General features: G+C 46.1%; 1 protein-coding gene across 1 annotated transcript; it reads left to right on the top strand.

Annotated features, from left to right (window-relative positions):
- LOC141075911 (gastrula zinc finger protein XlCGF53.1-like) lies at positions 1–20,421 on the top strand. The gene is made up of 6 exons (XM_073563119.1): positions 1–78; positions 208–387; positions 470–593; positions 677–774; positions 15,631–15,721; positions 20,408–20,421. The coding sequence occupies exons 1-6, from the start codon at positions 1–3 to the stop codon at positions 20,419–20,421; spliced, it is 585 nt and encodes a 194-aa protein (XP_073419220.1).

The following is a 20,421-nucleotide window of genomic DNA, read 5'->3' as shown; positions in this document are numbered from 1 at the left end:
ATGGATATGGACAGAGACAAGATGGCGGAGAGGATATTACACCTCACCCTAGAGATCCTCTTCCGTCTCACTGGAGAGGTGAGAGATTCTGATGACGTCACATTACATCATTCTTATCTATGGGAATAACAGATGGACAGAACTGGAGAGGTGAGGACTCTGGAAATGTCTGTAGTGAGATTTATTAATGTGTCTCTCCATTACCAGGATTACACAGTGGTGAAGAAGACCTCTAGTGATCGCTGTCAGGACCCTGTGTCTGAGGGATGGGGAAGACCCCTGAGCCCAATCACGGGGCCTCCACCTCACCCCCTGATCCATGAGGACATCAATGACCAGAAGATTCTAGAACTCATCTACAAGATGATTGAGCTGCTGACTGGAGAGGTGACACTGCTGGGAATGCTGGGACTTTATACAGTAACACTATGAAGGTATCGGGGGATGACGGTATCATTGTATGTGTCAGGTTCCTATAAGGTGTCAGGATGTCGCTGTCTATTTCTCCATGGAGGAGTGGGAGTATTTTGAAGGACACAAAGATCTGTACAAGAACGTCATAATGGAGGTTCCCCAGCCCCTCACATCTCCAGGTAATAGACAGGACTAAATACACACGGCCTATAATTATCTGTATGTAGAGAATGAATTCCGTCCCTGTATGTGTTTCCTCCAGATCTATCCAGTAAGAGGGCAACACCAGAGAGATGTCCCCGTCCTCTTCTTCCACAGGACTGTAAAGAAGAAGATCGCAGTGCTCCTCAGGATTATCAGGTAGATGGAGAGAAGGTGTCAGGAGTAGAGTTGAGCGACTATTGGTTTTTTAGGGTCGCGTTTCGTTTCGTGAAACCCGACTTTTCCAAAAGTCGGGTCGAGCAAGATCGTCCGATTATAGGGAAAAGTCGGGGTCGTCCCGAAACACGAAACCCAATGTAAGTCAATGGGGAATAAAAGTCGGCAGTGAGAGGAGGACAGGAAACACACCTACAGTGCTCATTTGAATGCCAAAAGCATCAATTCTTCTTACTTAAGCTTGTCAACCTTAATTAACTTCATAATACAAGTTACGCACTGAAAAATGGGGGTTATTTGGCTAAAGTTGTGGGGGGGGGGCTGGCTTCAGGTTTTCATGTGCCCTGGGCGAAAGAGCGCCCCTTTAACACATACCAAAACTCATCATGCTCCGATACGGCAGAGAAATAGCGGTATAGTACAATGAAAAATACTTCACTTTTTACATCTCATGACGAGGCCCATCTATTTCTCCATACAGAATCATTGGTCCCATATAATGTTTGAAACAGTATATGATGAGCTCCACATAATGCTACAGTATATGTTGGTCCCCATGGATGAAGCTCCACTGTCTTATGGGCCCAAATAATGCTCCAAACATTATGGGCCCCATTTCTAATGCTCTAGTGTATAATGGGCCCTGTAAATGCTGCTCCAGTGTCTGATGTCCACCTTTGGAATGTTCCAGTGTATGGTGGGCCCCATCTATCATTCTCCAGAGTAACGTGCTCCCCAAAAATTGCTGTCCCAACATTGAAAACAATCAAATAAGTCTCCTCGCTAGGGAATCCCTGTACTAGTCTGGACTCCTCGTCGTCCCCATCTTCCATCTCACTGCACAGTATTTCAACCTTGCAAGTGCTGTGATCCTGAGCAAGCAGGGGGGGCCCACTCGTTGGCGACGGCACTGGCACAGGGCCCCTGATAGTACGGTGGTGTGTCTGATGGCGGGTGGGCCGAACCTGCACTTTCATCTGCAGCTTCCTCTTTGTCACCGTGTAAGATGGAACTGTATATGGGAAGGGTAACCTGAGTTTCATCAGGGTCAGATTCAGGCCGTGTAGCGTGCGAGGGGAATGTAGTGGTCTGGGTCAATGTACCAGCAGATTCATCGAGCAGTGGCTGGGCATCAGTGCACTTGTGTCGCCCCCAGGAGTACGGTCGCCACAGTGGCATTACCTTCCTCCTAGGGAGTGTGATGTCATGCTTGGGAGCAACGAAGGATCTCTCTAGCAGGTTAACTGATTGGGCGGCGTTATTCCCACGAGTCATGACCCTCCAAACAGCGTTCATGAAGGCAAAGTGTTTGTTTTACGTGGGCAGTATGGTTGCAAAGCTGAACCTTAAAGGAATGTCCAGAAGGGCACCACCAGGAGTGGAGCCTACAGTTAAATTCGACTCCACCTGGGAAACCTCAACCATGCCAGCTACAGAACAGATGCACACATTGCAAGCTTAATTCCGTTAACGAACGAGACTCCGTCATGCCCCGCGGTCCGAGTCCGGCTTACTAGAGGGACACGTGAGGCTCTGGAACATGAGATTGGCCAATAACTGGTGTGTCATGCCCTTACATGTCCGTGGCTGCATGTGCGCTACAATGAAAAGGCCAGCGTTTGTCGCTTACAGGTGCAGATAACCCGCTGAACAACGTTAGTGATGGGGATCACTGATTACAATTATTATCCGCAAACAATGATTTCCCAGTAAGTGCAGGTCAACTGCAGTTCCGGAATTAGGCCTAACCGTCATTCCTGAAAAAATGAAAAACTTACGTGTGCAAACCACAGGTGCTGTAGCTTGCTTAACAGCTCGCCAGCCGTTCTCACGCCCAGTATGGATTACACGTGATTGCACAAAGGTTAGAAAGGGTACCGTATCCCCAGATAACATGTATGGATAGCGTACACATTCAAAATATATGTCTCAGGAGGCAGGCTCAGACGGTGTTAGGCCCAGTATGGATTGCACGTGATTGCACAAAGGTTAGAAAGGGTACCGTATCCCCGGATAACATGTATGGATAGCGTACACATTCAAAATATATGTCTCAGGAGGCAGGCTCAGACGGTGTTAGGCCCAGTATGGATTGCACATCATTGCACAAAGGTTAGAAAGGGTACCGTATCCCCGGATAACATGTATGGATAGCGTACACATTCAAAATATATGTCTCAGGAGGCAGGCTCAGACGGTGTCAGGCACAGTATGGATTTGACGGCCCAGATTACACAGCGGAGGAGCAGGGAGAGGTAAAGATTGCAAATGCTGGGGCCCTGCCCAAGCAAGGGGGGCCCACTCGTGGGCGTCGGTACTGGCACTGGGCCCCTCATAGTACAGCGGTGTGTCTGACGGCGGGGGTGCACCACCACCGTCAGAGACACTTGATTGCACTATGAGGGACCCTGTGCCAGTGCCCGCGCCCAAGAGTCGGCCTACCCACCTGTCCAGGGCAACGGCACTCGCACGGTGTCGTGCGCTAGGTGGTGACCCCGGCCATGGGGGGGGAGGCAGCACAGTTAGGGAGTTTTAGAAAGTGGCATATGTTGATGTTGGACATTCAGCTGATGCAAAAGGCGAAATAGGTGAAGTCCCAGGAAGAGGTGGACCAAAGCAAGCCATTTTTCTGTCACCCTATGTGTCATCAGGGGAAGGTGGGACAAAATCCTTGGAAACCCATGCATGGTTCATTTTAATGAAGGTTAGATCATCCACATTTTGGGTTGACAGACGGGTCCTTTTTTCTGTCAGGATTGATCCAGCTGCACTGAAGACTCTTTCCGATAGCACACTTGCAGCTGGGCAAGCGAGCTCCTGTAAGGCATATTGGGCCAATTCAGGCCAGGTGTCCAGTTTAGCGGCCCAATAGTCAAAGGGGAATGACCTGTGTGGGAGAACATCGATATGGGAGGAAAAGTAGTTTGTAACCATGGTTGACAACTGCTGTCTCCTGTCACTTTCCATCGATGCAGTATTACCAGTTGTGTGAGCGGTATTTGAAAAATCAGTCCACAACATTGTCATGAAACCCCTGTCTCCAACGCCACTTCTGCTGTGTGCACCACGAACACCTCTGCCAAGCTGCCCCCGGCCCGTATGGCTCGTGTGAGAACCATCACCGCTGCTGTGTGCGGGGAATGCCTCAAGCAACCGATTTACCAGAGTTGCTTGTTTATTAGCCAATATTAGGTCAAGGTTCTCCTGTGGCATGATGTTTTGTAATTTGCCTTTATAGCGTGGATCCAGGATGCTGGCCAACCAGTAGTCGTCATCGTTCATCATTTTGGCAATGCGGGGGTCCCTTTTTAGGATCCGCAAGGCATAATCTGACATGTGGGCCAATGTTCCCGGTGTCAATGATGCACTGCGAGTGCTGGTTGGAGGAGCACTTTCTGGCAAATCCACATCCCTCCAGTCACGCACAAACCCTGTACCAGACCTTGCCATGCCAACATTTTCACTTGCCCCACGAGATGCATCCTCCTCCCCTAAGTAATCATCCCCATCATCATCCTCCTCCTCCTCTTCTTCCTCCACCTCGTCCACGAGAGGTCCCTGAGCAGACAATGGCTGAATGTCATCAAGGATTCCCTCCTCCTCTTCCTCCTCATCAACATTGGGTGCAGACGCCTGCTCCTTAAGGTGTGTCAAAGTTTGCATGAGCAGACGCATAAGTGGGATGCTCATGCTTAGGATGGCGTCGTCTGCGCTTACCAGCCGTGTGCATTCCTTAAAACACTGAAGGACTTTACAGAGGTCTTTCAGCTTCGACCACTGCACACCTGTCAACTCCATGTCTGCTCTCAAAGTGCCTGGCCGTGTATCCTCCCACAAATGCATTATGGCCTGCCTCTGCTCGCACAGCCGCTCCACCATGTGCAGGGTGGAGTTCCACCTTGTTGCAATGTCGATAATGAGGCGGTGGTTGGGAAGGTGGAGCAATCGCTGCAGCTTCTGCATACGAACGGAGTGTACAGGCGACCGGCGGATGTGCGCGCACAGTCTTCGCACCTTCTGGAGCAGGGCTGTTAACTCCGGATAATTTTTGAGGAAGCACTGCACCACCAGGTTCAAGGTGTGAGCCAAGCAAGGTATGTGGCTGAGTTTTGAAAGGGCTATGGCTGCCACAAAATTACGGCCGTTATCACTAACTACCTTGCCTGCCTCAAGATGTACACTGCCCAGCCATGACTCAGTTTGTCACTTCAAGTACTCGGCCAGCACCTCGGCGGTATGTCTGTTGCCCAAACACATCATCTGCAACACAGCCTGCTGACGCTTTCCACTAGCTGCTCGATAGGGGGACACATCGTGTGCAACAGTGGCAGCTGCAGATGGAGTGCTCGTACGACTGCGCTCTGTGGACTAGCTTTCGCTTCTGGAGGAGGAGGAGGAGGAGGAGGAGGAGGGTGGAACGCCTACAGCCAACTGTTTCCTATACCGTGGGCTAGGCAGCACTGTCCCACCACCGCTGTCCCCTGTGGACCCTGCATCCACCACATTAACCCAGTGCGCAGTGATGGACACGTAACGGCCCTGGCCATGCCGACTGGACCATGCATCAGTAGTGAGGTGCACCTTTCCGCTCACTGACTGCTTGAGTGCATGGACAATGCGGTCTTTCACATGATGGTGGAGGGCTGGGATGGCTTTGCGAGAGAAGAAGTGGCGACTGCGTAGGTCATAGCGTGGTACTGCATAGGCCATGAGTTCGCGGAAAGCTGTGCTTTCCACCAACCGAAAGGGCATCATCTCAAACGAGATTAGTTTGGCAATGTGGGCGTTCAAACCCAGTGTACGCGGATGAGAGACTGAGTACTTTCTTGACCTACTCATAGTGTCTGGGAGGGTGAGCTGGACTTGAGAGCTGCATATGGTGGAAGTAGCGGTGGACAGGGCGGACTGAGAGAGGGTTGATGATGGTGATGGAGTTGGTGTTCTTTCTGATGGCCTAGAATCAGTCTTTCTTTGATATAACAGTGGGATTCCCTGACTGCTGTGGTCTTGCAACGACACCTCAACATTTGCTGCTGTGCTAACCGGTGGGCTTACAGTGGGGGAAACAATGTAGCGTTGCTGACTACCTTCGTTGTGATCAGTTGCACATGTGGCACTTGAGGTTTGGTGTTGTGTCCACGCTTGCAAGTGCATGCTGGTTAAATGTCTAAGCATGCAACTGGTATTCAAATTTTTCAGATTTTTCCCTCGGCTAAAGGTCTTTGCGCACTTCTTACAGATAACCTTGGCCTGATCATGAGGATTTTGTTCAAAAAAGTGCCACACTGCACTCTTCCTACTTTGGCAGAAATTTTGCGGCCTAGCACGCTGTGATCTTTTGACCCTCTGGACAAGCTGTCCAGCAACTCTTTTGATGTTTGGAACCTGTCTTTGGAGTGCTCCGGGCCTGCCAGATAACAGCTGTTGCGATGTCGATGTCTGCTGTGGATGCTCCTCATCTGAGCTATTGGAAGCAGCACCCTCTTCCCCCAATGGATGCCAATCTGGGTCAACAACTGGGTCATCCATCACCTCCTCTTCTATGTCATGTGCACCTTCCTCTGTGTCACCGTGTATGGTGGTATAGTGTGCGGGAAGGGGCACCTGAGTCTCATCAGGGTCAGAATCTGGCTCTGTACACTGCGAGGACAATGTAGTGCTCTGAGTGAATGTACCAGCAGAATCATCCATCAGCGGCTGTGCATCAGTGCACTCCATGTCAGATTCATCTTGGCCTGGGTAATTCACCATTTCACTTGATAATCCAGGCATGGTATGTGAAAACAGCTCCATGGAGTAATCAGTAGTATGGTCTGCGTCATCCTTCAATCTTGGTTGGGGTGAAGGACACAAGGAAAGGTGTGGTTCATGAACATGAGCCTCCAATGACGACTCAGTGCTTTTACTTTTTACAACTGAAGAAGAGGAGGCGATAGAGCTGGAGGCTGAGTCAGCAATGTAAGACAAAACCTTTTCCTGATGCTCTGGCTTTAAAAGCGGTTTGCCAACTCCTAGAAAACTAAGCGTTCGAGGCCTTATGTAGCCAGACGATGACGCAGGCTCAACACCTCCTGCATTTGGTCCTATTTTGCTCTTGCCACTACCATCAGATCCACCACCAACACCATCATTACCAGCTGCCAACCCCCGCCCAATTCCACGGCCTCTTCCACCAGCCTTCCTCATTTTTGGTAGAAATGTAGACAAAATCCAACAAACTATATAGTATGTAAAACAAGGTACAAGGTGTCTATAGGACAGGGGAGATTTTGAATTTCTGCACACACTTTTGGACACTGGACACTTTTGGATTGTGTGAGGCCCAATGAATATCTGAGCGCTATGTGACAGGCTCGATGGCACAGCTGTGACCTAAGTGACTAGAGGATAAGGGAGATTTTGAATCTCTGCACACACTTTTGGACACTGGACACTTTTGGATTGTGTGAGGCCCACTGAATATCTGAGCACTATGAGACAGGCTCGATGGCACAGCTGTGACCTAAGTGACTAGAGGATAAGTGAGATTTTGAATCTCTGCACACACTTTTGGACACTGGACACTTTTGGATTGTGTGAGGCCCAATGAATATCTGAGCGCTATTTGACAGGCTCGATGGCACAGCTGTGACCTAAGTGACTAGAGGATCAGTGAGATTTTGAATCTCTGCACACACTTTTGGACACTGGACACTTTTGGATTGTGTGAGGCCCACTGATATCTGAGCGCTATGTGACAGGCTCGATGGCACAGCTGTGACCTAAGTGACTAGAGGATAAGTGAGATTTTGAATCTCTGCACACACTTTTGGACACTGGACACTTTTGGATTGTGTGAGGCCCACTGATATCTGAGCGCTATGTGACAGGCTCGATGGCACAGCTGTGACCTAAGTGACTAGAGGATAAGTGAGATTTTGAATCTCTGCACACACTTTTGGACACTGGACACTTTTGGATTGTGTGAGGCCCACTGATATCTGAGCGCTATGTGACAGGCTCGATGGCACAGCTGTGACCTAAGTGACTAGAGGATAAGTGAGATTTTGAATCTCTGCACACACTTTTGGACACTGGACACTTTTGGATTGTGTGAGGCCCACTGATATCTGAGCGCTATGTGACAGGCTCGATGGCACAGCTGTGACCTAAGTGACTAGAGGATAAGTGAGATTTTGAATCTCTGCACACACTTTTGGACAATGGACACTTTTGGATTGTGTGAGGCCCAATGAATATCTGAGCGCTATGTGACAGGCTCGATGGCACAGCTGTGACCTAAGTGACTAGAGGATAAGGGAGATTTTGAATCTCTGCACACACTTTTGGACACTGGACACTTTTGGATTGTGTGAGGCCCAATGAATATCTGAGCACTATGAGACAGGCTCGATGGCACAGCTGTGACCTAAGTGACTAGAGGATAAGTGAGATTTTGAATCTCTGCACACACTTTTGGACACTGGACACTTTTGGATTGTGTGAGGCCCAATGAATATCTGAGCGCTATGTGACAGGCTCGATGGCACAGCTGTGACCTAAGTGACTAGAGGATAAGTGAGATTTTGAATCTCTGCACACACTTTTGGACACTGGACACTTTTGGATTGTGTGAGGCCCACTGATATCTGAGCACTATGTGACAGGCTCGATGGCACAGCTGTGACCTAAGTGACTAGAGGATAAGTGAGATTTTGAATCTCTGCACACACTTTTGGACACTGGACACTTTTGGATTGTGTGAGGCCCACTGATATCTGAGCGCTGTGTGACAGGCTCGATGGCACAGCTGTGACCTAAGTGACTAGAGGATAAGTGAGATTTTGAATCTCTGCACACACTTTTGGACACTGGACACTTTTGGATTGTGTGAGGCCCACTGATATCTGAGCGCTATGTGACAGGCTCGATGGCACAGCTGTGACCTAAGTGACTAGAGGATAAGTGAGATTTTGAATCTCTGCACACACTTTTGGACACTGGACACTTTTGGATTGTGTGAGGCCCAATGAATATCTGAACGCTATGTGACAGGCTCGATGGCACAGCTGTGACCTAAGTGACTAGAGGATAAGGGAGATTTTGAATCTCTGCACACACATTTGGACACTGGACACTTTTGGATTGTGTGAGGCCCAATGAATATCTGAGCACTATGAGACAGGCTCTATGGCACAGCTGTGACCTAAGTGACTAGAGGATAAGTGAGATTTTGAATCTCTGCACACACTTTTGGACACTGGACACTTTTGGATTGTGTGAGGCCCAATGAATATCTGAGCGCTATGTGACAGGCTCGATGGCACAGCTGTGACCTAAGTGACTAGAGGATAAGGGAGATTTTGAATCTCTGCACACACTTTTGGACACTGGACACTTTTGGATTGTGTGAGGCCCAATGAATATCTGAGCGCTATGTGACAGGCTCGATGGCACAGCTGTGACCAAAGTGACTAGAGGATAAGGGAGATTGGATTGCTTTTAAAAAAGCAGTTTGCGGAGCAGTGGGTAAACAGCAATGCCAGCCTGTCAGGAAGCCTTAAAAGGCAGCCCAACAACCAACACTACTGATACACCACAATATAGCCTCCCCTTGCACTGCACACACAGTGACTGGTGTGTTGTGCAGGCCAAATTGCTATCAGCAGCAGAAGCAGTTTTTTTTTCTTCTCAGCAGGACAAAAAAAAAAATTGGGCTTGCTTTTAAAAAAGCAGTTTGAGGCCCAATGAATATCTGAGCGCTATGTGACAGGCTCGATGGCGCAGCTGTGACCAAAGTGACTAGAGGATAAGGGAGATTGGATTGCTTTTAAAAAAGCAGTTTGCGGAGCAGTGGGTAAACAGCAATGCCAGCCTGTCAGGAAGCCTTAGAAGGCAGCCCAACAACCAACACCACTGATACACCACTATATAGCCTCCCCTTGCACTGCACACACAGTGACTGGTGTGTTGTGCAGGCCAAATCGCTAGCAGCAGAAGCAGTTTTTCTGTCTTCTTCCCTGCCTAACGCTCTCCCTACAGAATCAGCAGCAACCTCTCCCTATGCTAAGATCGGCAGAAGTAAGATGGCGGTCGGCGTGCACGCCCTTTTATACCCCCTGTGACGCCCACCAAAGCAAGCCAATCACTTGCATGCCCTTCTGAAAGATGGTGGTGACCCGTGCCTATGTCATCACGTTGCCCACAGTGTCCGTGGATCCTGATTGGCTGAAAAAGAGCGCAAAACAAACTTTTGAAACGCGACTTTGGCGCATAAGTCGCCGACCTCGTGGCCGACCTCATCCTAGGGTCGGGTTTCGTTTCATGAAACCCGACTTTGCCAAAAGTCGGTGACTTTTGAATTTTTTCGACCCGTTTTGCTCAACTCTAGTCAGGAGATCTCCCCTATGATGTGTAGACGGCTGTGAAGGTCTTGTGCTCAGTCTTGTTTTATCTCACCATCCTGGTAGCTCTTCTCTGAACTTGCTCTCGCTTGTCAATGTTTTTTTTTAACTTTGATGCCCAGAACTGGACATAGTGTTCCAGAAGAGATCTGATCAAGAAGGAGAAGATGAGAATAATTATTTGACGTAATGTAGACTCTATACTTCTCTTAATACATCACAGAACTTGTGTTGGCAGCGGATTACTCACGATTCTCTCCAAGCGTGTGACAACAGAACTTGCTTATTCAGGAACAATCAGGAAAAATATATGATAAGCTTAATAGATCAGGAATAAATCATTTGTTTGTCTCTATCTGTACAGCATCTGCAGCAGGCTGCTTCTCTCATTCACAGACTCAACAGGAAATACAGTCACATGCTCTCCCTGTGTGAGCCTCTGAGAGTTTTTTTTAAAACTTTATAAACAGCATACAAAACTAGCAACTAAACACTCATACACCCCCACTCAACAACTACTTATCCTGTTTTTCCCATTGCGGTTCTGAATTCCACAAACTTGGCTCTTGATAATGGCTTTGTCATGCCATCAGCTATCATCTTGTCAGACTCGCAATAAACAAACTGGAGTACACCACGTTCTACTAAGTCACGTAAGTGGTGATGTTTTACATCAAATTGCTTAGTCCTTGCACTAATCTTCTTACTGCTGGCAAGGTAGCTGTTGGTTGAGCTAATGGCTTGCCGAAATCTTCCAAAAGTTGTTTCAACCAAATTACATAAGCAGCAGACATATATTCTGCTTCTGTAGAAGATAATGCAACTGACACTTGTTTTCTGCTGGACTAAGAAATTGAATTTTCTCCTAACTTGAACAAGTAACCACTTGTTGATTTTCGATCACTTGAATCTCCAATTTGCATCCACATAACCTTTGAGTGTGAGATCTCCTGATGCAGATATCTTAACATTAACCTTTGAGTTTCTTTAAGATATTGAAGCATTCTCTTAATTGCATTCCAGTCACTCTGGCGTGGCTTGCTTACACGTCGACAGAGAATTCCGACTGTGGCCGTGATATCCAGACAAGTTGTGGTTGCTATGTACAGAAGCTCCCCCACTGCTTGTCTGTAACTCTCAGCCTTTGGCTTCTGATATTCCAAACTGGTTTAGGATTGTGGAAATTTTAGAGCTTTGGTTGAGAAGAAAACTCCCATCTTCCTATCTATGGATTTGGATTCCCAAATAATATGTCATATTTCCAAGGTTCTTAGTCTCAAAGTGCTGGTTGGGAATTTCTTCTAGCTTTGCAATTTATTTTTCATCTTAATAAGACATGATTACATCGTCTACATATAGGAGAACATACATCCACTCCTTTGCTACATTTTTCATATACAAACATGGATCAGCTTGAGATCTTTTAGATCTTTCATCCATCAAGACTTTGTTCATTTTTGAGTTCCAAGCTCTTGCCGACTGCTTAAGTCCATAGAAAGACTTTTGCATTTTACAAACAAGGTGCTCTTAAACAAAGTAACATAGTTAGCAAGGCCGAAAAAAGCCATGTGTCCATCCAGTTCAGCCTATATTCCATCAGAATAAATCTCCAGATCTACGTCCTTCTAAAGAACCTAATAACTGTAAGACACAATATTGTTACGCTCCAGGAAGACATCCAGGCCTCTCTTGAACCCCTCGACTGAGATCGCCATCACCACCTCCTCAGGCAAGGAATTCATCACCCTTTTTAATATACCCCTTGGGTTGGCTCATGTACAACTCTTCTTCAATGTCACCATGTATTTTTTTAGGGAAAAAATGGTATGTGGTCAGTTTGAGGAGCACTATGGCAATAGAGCACACTGCAATAAGTAGATAGTGAACAGCCTTTTATTAGACCTCTACGCGTTTCGGCAGCGGATCGCTGCCTTCCTCAGGTGATTTATCATTGTCACCATGTAGGAAGGCTGTTTTGATGTCAAAATGTCTCACTGTCATCTGTTGAACTGCAGCTACTGACATTAAAGTTCTGAATGTGGCTTGCTTCACAACTGGAGAAAATGTAGCATCATAATCTTCACCATACTTTTGCGAGTACCCTTTTGCGACCAATCTTGCCTTAAACCGGTGAACGCTACCTTCTGAGTCATATTTCTTTTTGAAGACCCACTTACATCCGATAGCTCTTTTTCCTTGTGGTAGCTCAGTAAGCTCCCATGTCTGGAGTTAGTGAAGGGACTCCATCATTAGCAGCATTTATCCACTTCTGCTTCTTGTGGACTGGCAGTTTTTGCATCTCTTGCCATGACTGTGGCTCTGGTTCAGGAAGAGTTCTGACCATATAAGAAAGTCATCTAGCTGGGATACCTTTGTTTGGCCTTTCTGATCTCCTGACTGGAGGTTGACTTGGTTTTTCTGTGTCTTCCTTGGTGGCTTCAGAGCTTATCTACACTTCAGTGTTTTCCATTACGGCATGTGGGTTTGGTGATTAAGATTCTTGTTCTTGCTTCTTAGGTTCAACAACTGGTGTAACATCATGGATTTTGAGCGATAGAGTTTTCATCAATCACTACATCTCTGCTGATTGTTGCTATGTTGGTCTTTGGGTGTAGGATTCTGCATCCCTTTTGAGTTTCCCTATAGCCCACCAGGACTCCTTGCTTTGCGTGTGTTTCCCACTTGGAACGTTTTTCTTTGGAAACATACACAAATGTTTTGCTTCCAAATATCCTGAGGTGCTTCAGGTTAGGCTTCTCACAGTTCCACAGCTCATATGGAGTTTTATTTGTGGCTTTACCTGGCACTCTGTTTTAAAGATAGCAAGCTGTCATGATGGCTTCTACCCAATACATTGTAGGTAGACTCGCATCAAACAACATACTTCTTCCACTTTCACAGAGAGTATGGTTCTTTCTCTCTGCAATTATTATTATTATTATTATACATTTTTATAGCGCCATTTATTCCATGGCACTTTACATGTGAAAAGGGGTAAATATAGACAAGTACAATAAACATGAGCAAAACAAGGTGCACACAAGTACAGAAGGAGAGAGGATCCTGCCCGCAAGGATCCTGCTTACATGCTGCGTTTTTATCTTGAATTCATCCAAAAGTGTGCCTTTAACATACTCTAGTGTCAGCTCATCATCTGGCCGTGCATCTAGTGCAGTCACAAGTCTGTCATAACTCTCTGGAAGACCACTTAATAGAAATGCAGCAGCATGAAAATCTTTAATTTCTTCTCCAAAACTCCTGAGACGCTCCACAATCTATAGGGTTTTTCTTATATAGTCCTGCATATTACGTCCATCACTTAGCTTAAACTGATATAGCTTTCTCATGAGATAAAGCTTATTGCTGAGATTTAATCTTTCATGCACTTTCTGTAACTCATCCCACATCTCTTTTGCAGTTGCACATTTGCGTATATGCACAATCTGATTATCATCTACACTGAGGGAGATCGTGCTTTGTGCTCTCTGATCCTTCTCTAGCCAATCACCTGATAATGGATGAGGCACTTGATCCTTAAGGTACTGTCACACTAAGCGATGTACCAGCGATCCCGACCAGCGATATGACGCGGTCAGGATCGCTGGTACATCGCTAAGTGGTCGCTAGTGAGCTGCCACACAGGCAGATCTCACCAGCGACATTGCTGGGGACGGGGATCGCTACTTACCTGTCACACCAGGCGATCCTGCGTCCTCCCGCCCGGCTCCACGCGTCGCTGGTCTCTCCACAGGAAGCACCGCAGGAAGCTGACGACGAGAAACAGTCCTGGACGTTCTCGCGCGACCAGCGATAACCAGCGGGGGAGCCGGTCGTAGGTAAGTATCAGACACAGCGATATCGCTAGCAATATCGCTATAACGTCACAAGTTATAGCGATATTGCTAGCGATATCGCTTAGTGTAACATGCCCTTTAGTGTATTTCTACCTATCTTCTCTTATTAACAGCATCTTTCCCTTGAATTTCCAGGACTGGTATATCTGGTTTTTGAGGCTTGGCACTGAGAACTTGACAGGATTGCTGCTAGTGGACATCTTCTCTATTGCTCTGTGCTGCTTTTGCTTTGGGCTATAGTTGCTGTGTTACTCTGGGCCCATAACCTGTTGGCGGATTGCTCACGATTCTCTCCAAGCATGTGACAACAGAACTTGTTTTTTCAGGAACAATCAAGAGCAATATACAGTTAGGTCCATATATATTTGGACAGAGACAATATTTTTCTAATTTTGGTTCTAGACATTACCACAATGAATTTTAAACAAAACAATTCAGATGCAGTTGAAGTTCAGACTTTCAGCTTTTATTTGAGGGTATCCACATTAAAATTGGATGAAGGGTTTAGGAGTTTCAGCTCCTTAACATGTGCCACCCTGTTTTTAAAGGGACCAAAAGTAATTGGACAATTGACTCCAAGGCTATTTCATGGACAGGTGTGGGCAATCCCTTCATTATGTCATTCTCAATTAAGCAGATAAAGAGTTGATTTGAGGTGTGGTGCTTGTATTTGGAAGCTGAAACTCCTAAACCCTTCATCCAGTTTTAATGTGGATACACTCAAATGAAAGCTGAAAGTCTGAACTTCTACTGCATCTGAATTGTTTTGTTTAAAATTCATTGTGGTAATGTCTAGAACCAAAATTAGAAAAATGTTGTCTCTGTCCAAATATGTATGGACCTAACTGTATGATAAGCTTAATAGATCATATATATTATACAAAGAATGGTTGCACTCTATCATGTTAAGGCATGTCAATGTGGAATATATGTAATTAGAATAGCAATACAGCTTTAGAATTATAGAAAAAATATATGAGACTCTTAGCATAAAATTTGGCCAAATATTATCTGCCCACCAGCCAACGTCAAGGCGGCCTCAAATCTGATGGCTGGTGGGCAGATAATATTTGGCCAAATTTTATGCTAAGAGTCTCATATATTTTTTCTATAATTCTAAAGCTGTATTGCAATTCTAATTACATATATTCCACATTGACATGCCTTAGCATGATAGAGTGCAACCATTCTTTGTATATTGTATATGGGGGTAGCTCCTCTTGGTATGCACCTATTCACATTAGTCTGGATGTGCCAGTCAGTTTTTTTGTCTCTTGTAAGCTTAATAGATCAGGAATAAATCATTTGTGTGTCTCTATCTGTGCAGCATCTACAGAAGGCTGCTTCTCTCATACACAGACACAGCAGGAAAACAGGAAATACAGTCACACGCTCTTCCTGTTTGAGCCTCTGGGAGTTTTTTTTAAGCTTTATAAATAGTTTACAAATTTAGCAACTAAACGCTCATAGACAGGAATGAGTTTTTGTACCAAACATATTTCAACAACTTGTTTAATGAGAACGGTGGAGATGGCAGGATTAGAGCTGATCATAGATGGGACTTCTCCATCTGTCGGTGACTTTTACAATATTTGTTTCAGGGTGAAGATCTGACCCATATTAATACTACAGAGACATATGTGAGGGGTGATGAGTGGTGTAAAGAGGAGATTCCCACATATGACTACCCAGGTGAGTAGTAACCACTGAATGCAGAGAAGTCACAGATTCCTCTCAGTCACCGGCTGTGGCTGCTTTATCGGTGATGTAGTCCGGCCGTATTACCATGATCACCATTTTGCCTCTAGACCACAACATTCTGCTCCACCCAAAACTGTTCAAATGACTTTGGGCATTGAAAGCCCTTTTCTATAGAACTTACAACCTGGAGGATCCATCTACTTTAAAATGCTGATGTTACCTGCCCAGATCTGTAAACTATAAAGCCAAATGACAGCGTACGTAGAATGTGCTGGCAAGTTAGAAGATCACTTGAAGAAAAATATTATGATGGGCCTGTAAGAGAAAGCGGAGGGTAATGATGCTAATGGCTTCCTAGAGTCCTGAGATCTAATTTCAGGGCTGAAATTTCATATCCTGAGATCTTGATACCGAAATCGCCATCAGCGCATGCGCCGCCCCCCGGCAGCCATGTTTACAGAGTCCACCGCACAGGACATGCGGGGGCTCTGGCATTTCACAAAATGTTGACAGAGTCCCCCCACAGCGGCGGACACCCCAGGCAGCAGCAACGGTGGCAACCCCGGGCAGCGGCAGCAGCAGCACCCCACTACTGCCTCCTCCAGCAGCGACACTATGACCCCACTTCACCACAGCAATAAGACGCATGGATTAAAAGAAGCGCCACCATGTTATTAAAAAAAAAATTCCTATTTTTCTCCTCAAAATTTGGGGTGCGTCTTATAATCAGGAAAGTCTTATAGTCCAAAAAACGGTAACATGTTTTTTATTCTAGTTCTTTTTGTACAGGTTCATTTTGTATGGTAGTTTGATGATGGTGTGTTCGGCCTGCCTCACTTATGTGAGTCTGCAACTACCTGGTAGCCTTTAAAATTATATCTCCATTACCTCTGCCAAATGCCTGAGATCTAAATTTAAGACACCTCAGCTCTGCACTATTATAAAAATGCTTTGTGAATGTCTAATATTTCTTCTTGAAACTCATCTGATGGAAAATATTGGCCATTACGATAGTTTAGATTGCCAAGAGCCACTGAGCCTCATACTCTAGTTACCCAGAGAGTGTTCACCAGGATAATAGGAAACAAATGGACCTTACAAATTATTTCCCAATGTCTCTTGAATCCAACAATCCCCTATATATGGTTGTACACTACTTTCTGGGCACATGGTAGGGGTAAGAAAGGAAGGAGCGCCATTTAGCTATTCGTACACAGACCTTGATGGAATAGTTTGCAGACACGATGTATTGGGAGCACTGTTAGTGATCACCTGGCAGATCAAAAGATGGCCACCACAAGAAGGCTTGGCTCTATCTACTCTATTTTCCAGATCCCAGTGACTGCCATGCTCATCTAACACCATTACATGGATCTGGGCCATTGTGTTACCTGCTATTCTGTGGAGTGAGATGGCAAGAAGAATAGTCAGGTAGTTGGCCATAACCAGGAGAGCAGAGAAAGTAGAAAATCAGAAGACACAAGTGTAATAATAATAATAATAATTTTTATTTATATAGCGCCAACATATTCCGCAGCACTTTACAATTAAGCGGGGACATGTACAGACAATAAATTCAATACAAGTTAAGACAATTCAAACAGTGACATTAGGAGTGAGGTCCCTGCTCGCAAGCTTACAATCTACAAGGAAATGGGGGGACACAGCAGGTGGAAAGTGCTTGTTAATTCAGGTCTGGCAATTATAATAGGGATTTTCATATAAAGCTGCATGATCCGGTCATCAGCCCGTGTGTTTAAGTGCAATAGACAAGTATCAAGTGCAGTTATCATGTGCATGAAGGGTGTGGAGACAGATGAATAGTAGGGTGCAGATTCAGAATAATATTTGGAAGGAGGGAACAGGGCAAAGTTAGCTTGCTGAGTAGTTGATGTGGTAGGCTTGTTTGAAGAGATGGGTTTTCAAAGCGCGCTTGAATAGGTCAGGGCTAGGTATCAGTCTGATCGCCTGGGGAAGTGCATTCCAGAGAGCTGGAGCAGCACGAGAGAAGTCTTGGAGACGGAGGTGCGAGGTTCGGATTACGGGGGATATTAGTCTTAGGTCATTTGTAGAACGGAGGGCACGTGTAGGGCGATAGACAGAGATGAGAGAGGAGATATAAGGCGGTGCAGAACAGTGGAGAGCTTTGTGGGTGAGAGAGATGAGTTTATACTGGACCCTGTAGCGAATAGGTAGCCAGTGTAATGACTGGCACAAGATGGAGGCATCGGTGAAGCGGCTGGACAGAAATATGACCCTGGCTGCCGCATTCAAGATGGATTGGAGAGGAGAAAGTTTGGTAAGAGGGAGACCGATCAGAAGAGAGTTGCAGTAGTCCAGGCGAGAATGAATAAGAGCGACAGTAAGAGTCTTAGCAGTTTCAAAGGTGAGAAAAGGTCGGATTCTGGAGATGTTTTTAAGATGCAGGTGACAAGAGCGACTGAGTGATCGGATGTACGGAGTAAAGGAAAGTTCAGTGTCGAATATGACCCCAAGACAGCGGGCATGCTGCTTGGGAGTTATGGTTGAACCCTCCAGGGTTATTTCGATGTTAGGTAGAGTGAGGTTAGTAGAGGGGAGAAACACAAGAAGTTCAGTTTTAGAGAGATTTAGTTTCAGATAGAGGGAGGACATGATGTTATAGACAGCAGACAGACAATCCTTGGTATTTTGAATTAGGGTAGGGGTGATGTCAGGGGAAGAAGTGTATAATTGGGTGTCATCAGCATAGAGATGATACTGGAACCCAAATCTGCTGATTGTTTGTCCAATAGGGGCAGTGTATAAAGAGAAGAGGAGGGGGCCTAGGACTGAGCCCTGCGGGACCCCGATAGTAAGGGGACGAGAAGAGGAAGAGGAGCCGGAAAAAGATACAGTGAAGGAGCGGTCAGAGAGGTAGGAGGAGAACCAGGAGAGGGCCGTGTCCTTGAGGCCTATAGAGCGGAGCATAGTGAGGAGGAGCTGGTGATCCACAGTGTCAAATGCGGCAGAGAGATCCAGGAGAATCAGCAGGGAGCAATGACCTTTCGATTTAGCTGTTATTAAATCATTAGAGACTTTAGTGAGGGCAGTTTCAGTAGAGTGTAAAGAGCGGAAACCAGATTGTAAGGGGTCGAGAAGAGAGTTATCCGAGAGATAGCGGATTAGACGGGAGTGGACCAGGCGTTCCAGGAGTTTAGAGATGAAGGGAAGGTTAGAGACAGGTCTGTAGTTAGCAGTGCAGTTCTGGTCCAGGGATGGCTTATTAAGTAAAGGGGTTATGATGGCATGTTTAAATGAGGAGGGAAATATACCTGAAGAAAGAGAGAGGTTAAATATTTTAGTCAGGTGAGTGGTGACCACTGGTGAGAGAGACTGCAGGAGCTGTGAAGGAATAGGGTCACTGTTGCAGGTTGTAGGCCGAGCAGAAGCGAGGAGCTTGGAAACTTCTTCTTCTGAAACAGGCTCAAAGATGTCTAGTGAGCTTGAGGTGCGGCAGGGAAGGGGATCCAGGCACTGAGGAGATAGGGCTGAGATATCCTGATGGATGTGGTTGATTTTTTCTAGGAAATAAGTGGCCAGATCCTCACCGCTGAGGTTGGTGATGGGGGCCTGTACTTTAGGTTTCAGGAGGGAGTTTAAGGTTTCAAAAAGTCGTCTTGGGTTGTTGGATAGTGAGGTGATGAGGGTGGTGAAGTAGGATTGTTTGGCCAGATGAAGGGCAGAGTTATAGGTTTTGAGCATGAACTTATAGTGGATGAAGTCTTCTGCTAAGAGAGATTTTCTCCACTGCCGCTCTGCACACCTCGAGCAGCGCTGAAGAAAGCGTGTTTGCGTTGTGTGCAGTCAGTGTGTAAGTGTGTAAGTGTAAGTAAGTGTAGTCAGTAAGCGGGCTGGGATTACACCAGGAAACAAATACACCAGCTGAGCACAGAGGACTGAACCAGAGGAGAACAAGGCTGTATCTGGCAGATTCCAGGAATATGCTTCAAGCTTTAGGAGGGTTTGGTGCTTTCTAATTGGCTTAAGCAGGTAGCAGATTACTACCAGATTGCTGGACAGCACACAAACCCATACTGCCAGGCTGGATGAAACTACTGGTCTCAGGCACCCTAATCTTAGTGGCTGGACAGAGCCAGCGCCACCCAGAGCTTCTGGTTTCAACGTCTCTTCTATTACCAGCAACGTCTGCACCATAAATAAGGCGCTGCTTGGTGATAGAATCAAACATCGCAGGAGCAGATTCCAGTGGAGAGGGGACACACCATCTGCAGATGCCCTAATATAACACAATTACAGGAAACTAAAGCAGTAGAAATCCCCATAAAGTGACTCCATTATGGAAATTATAACCCTCAGTGAATTATTCTATGGGAGTAGTGACACTTTACGGAAATTAGCTCGCACTGGATGTTGCAACATGAAAATTGCACATTTGCCATTTTATTATCCAACACATAATGCCCAGATTGTGCTCCAGGAAATACACACCGTAAATTAAGTGGGTTCTTCTCACTATAGTAATGCCACATATATGGATGCTAAATATGGTTTGGGCGCACTACAAGGCTCAGAAGAGAGTGGATATTTGACTTTGGGAGAGCGGATATTGCTGGATCGGTTTATGGAAGCCATGTTGCTTTTCAAGAGCTTTTGAGCCACAAATATTGTGGAAACCTTTTGGTTTTCCTCTGACAGATGATGGATCTTAG

Source organism: Dendrobates tinctorius, unplaced genomic scaffold (assembly GCF_039654945.1).
Source record: "Dendrobates tinctorius isolate UK_male_01 unplaced genomic scaffold, ASM3965494v1 ptg000380l, whole genome shotgun sequence".
Classification (NCBI taxonomy): domain Eukaryota; kingdom Metazoa; phylum Chordata; class Amphibia; order Anura; family Dendrobatidae; genus Dendrobates; species Dendrobates tinctorius.
Note: the sequence above shows the minus strand (reverse complement) of the source record. Positions and strands in the feature narration are given on the sequence as shown.

Coding starts and splice junctions, on each gene's coding strand:
- LOC141075911 (XM_073563119.1), top strand. CDS start 1: ATGGATATGGACAGAGACAAGATGGCGGAGAGGATATTACACCTCACC. Junction 79..207: donor TCTTCCGTCTCACTGGAGAG/GTGAGAGATTCT, acceptor CTCCATTACCAG/GATTACACAGTGGTGAAGAA. Junction 388..469: donor TTGAGCTGCTGACTGGAGAG/GTGACACTGCTG, acceptor TGTATGTGTCAG/GTTCCTATAAGGTGTCAGGA.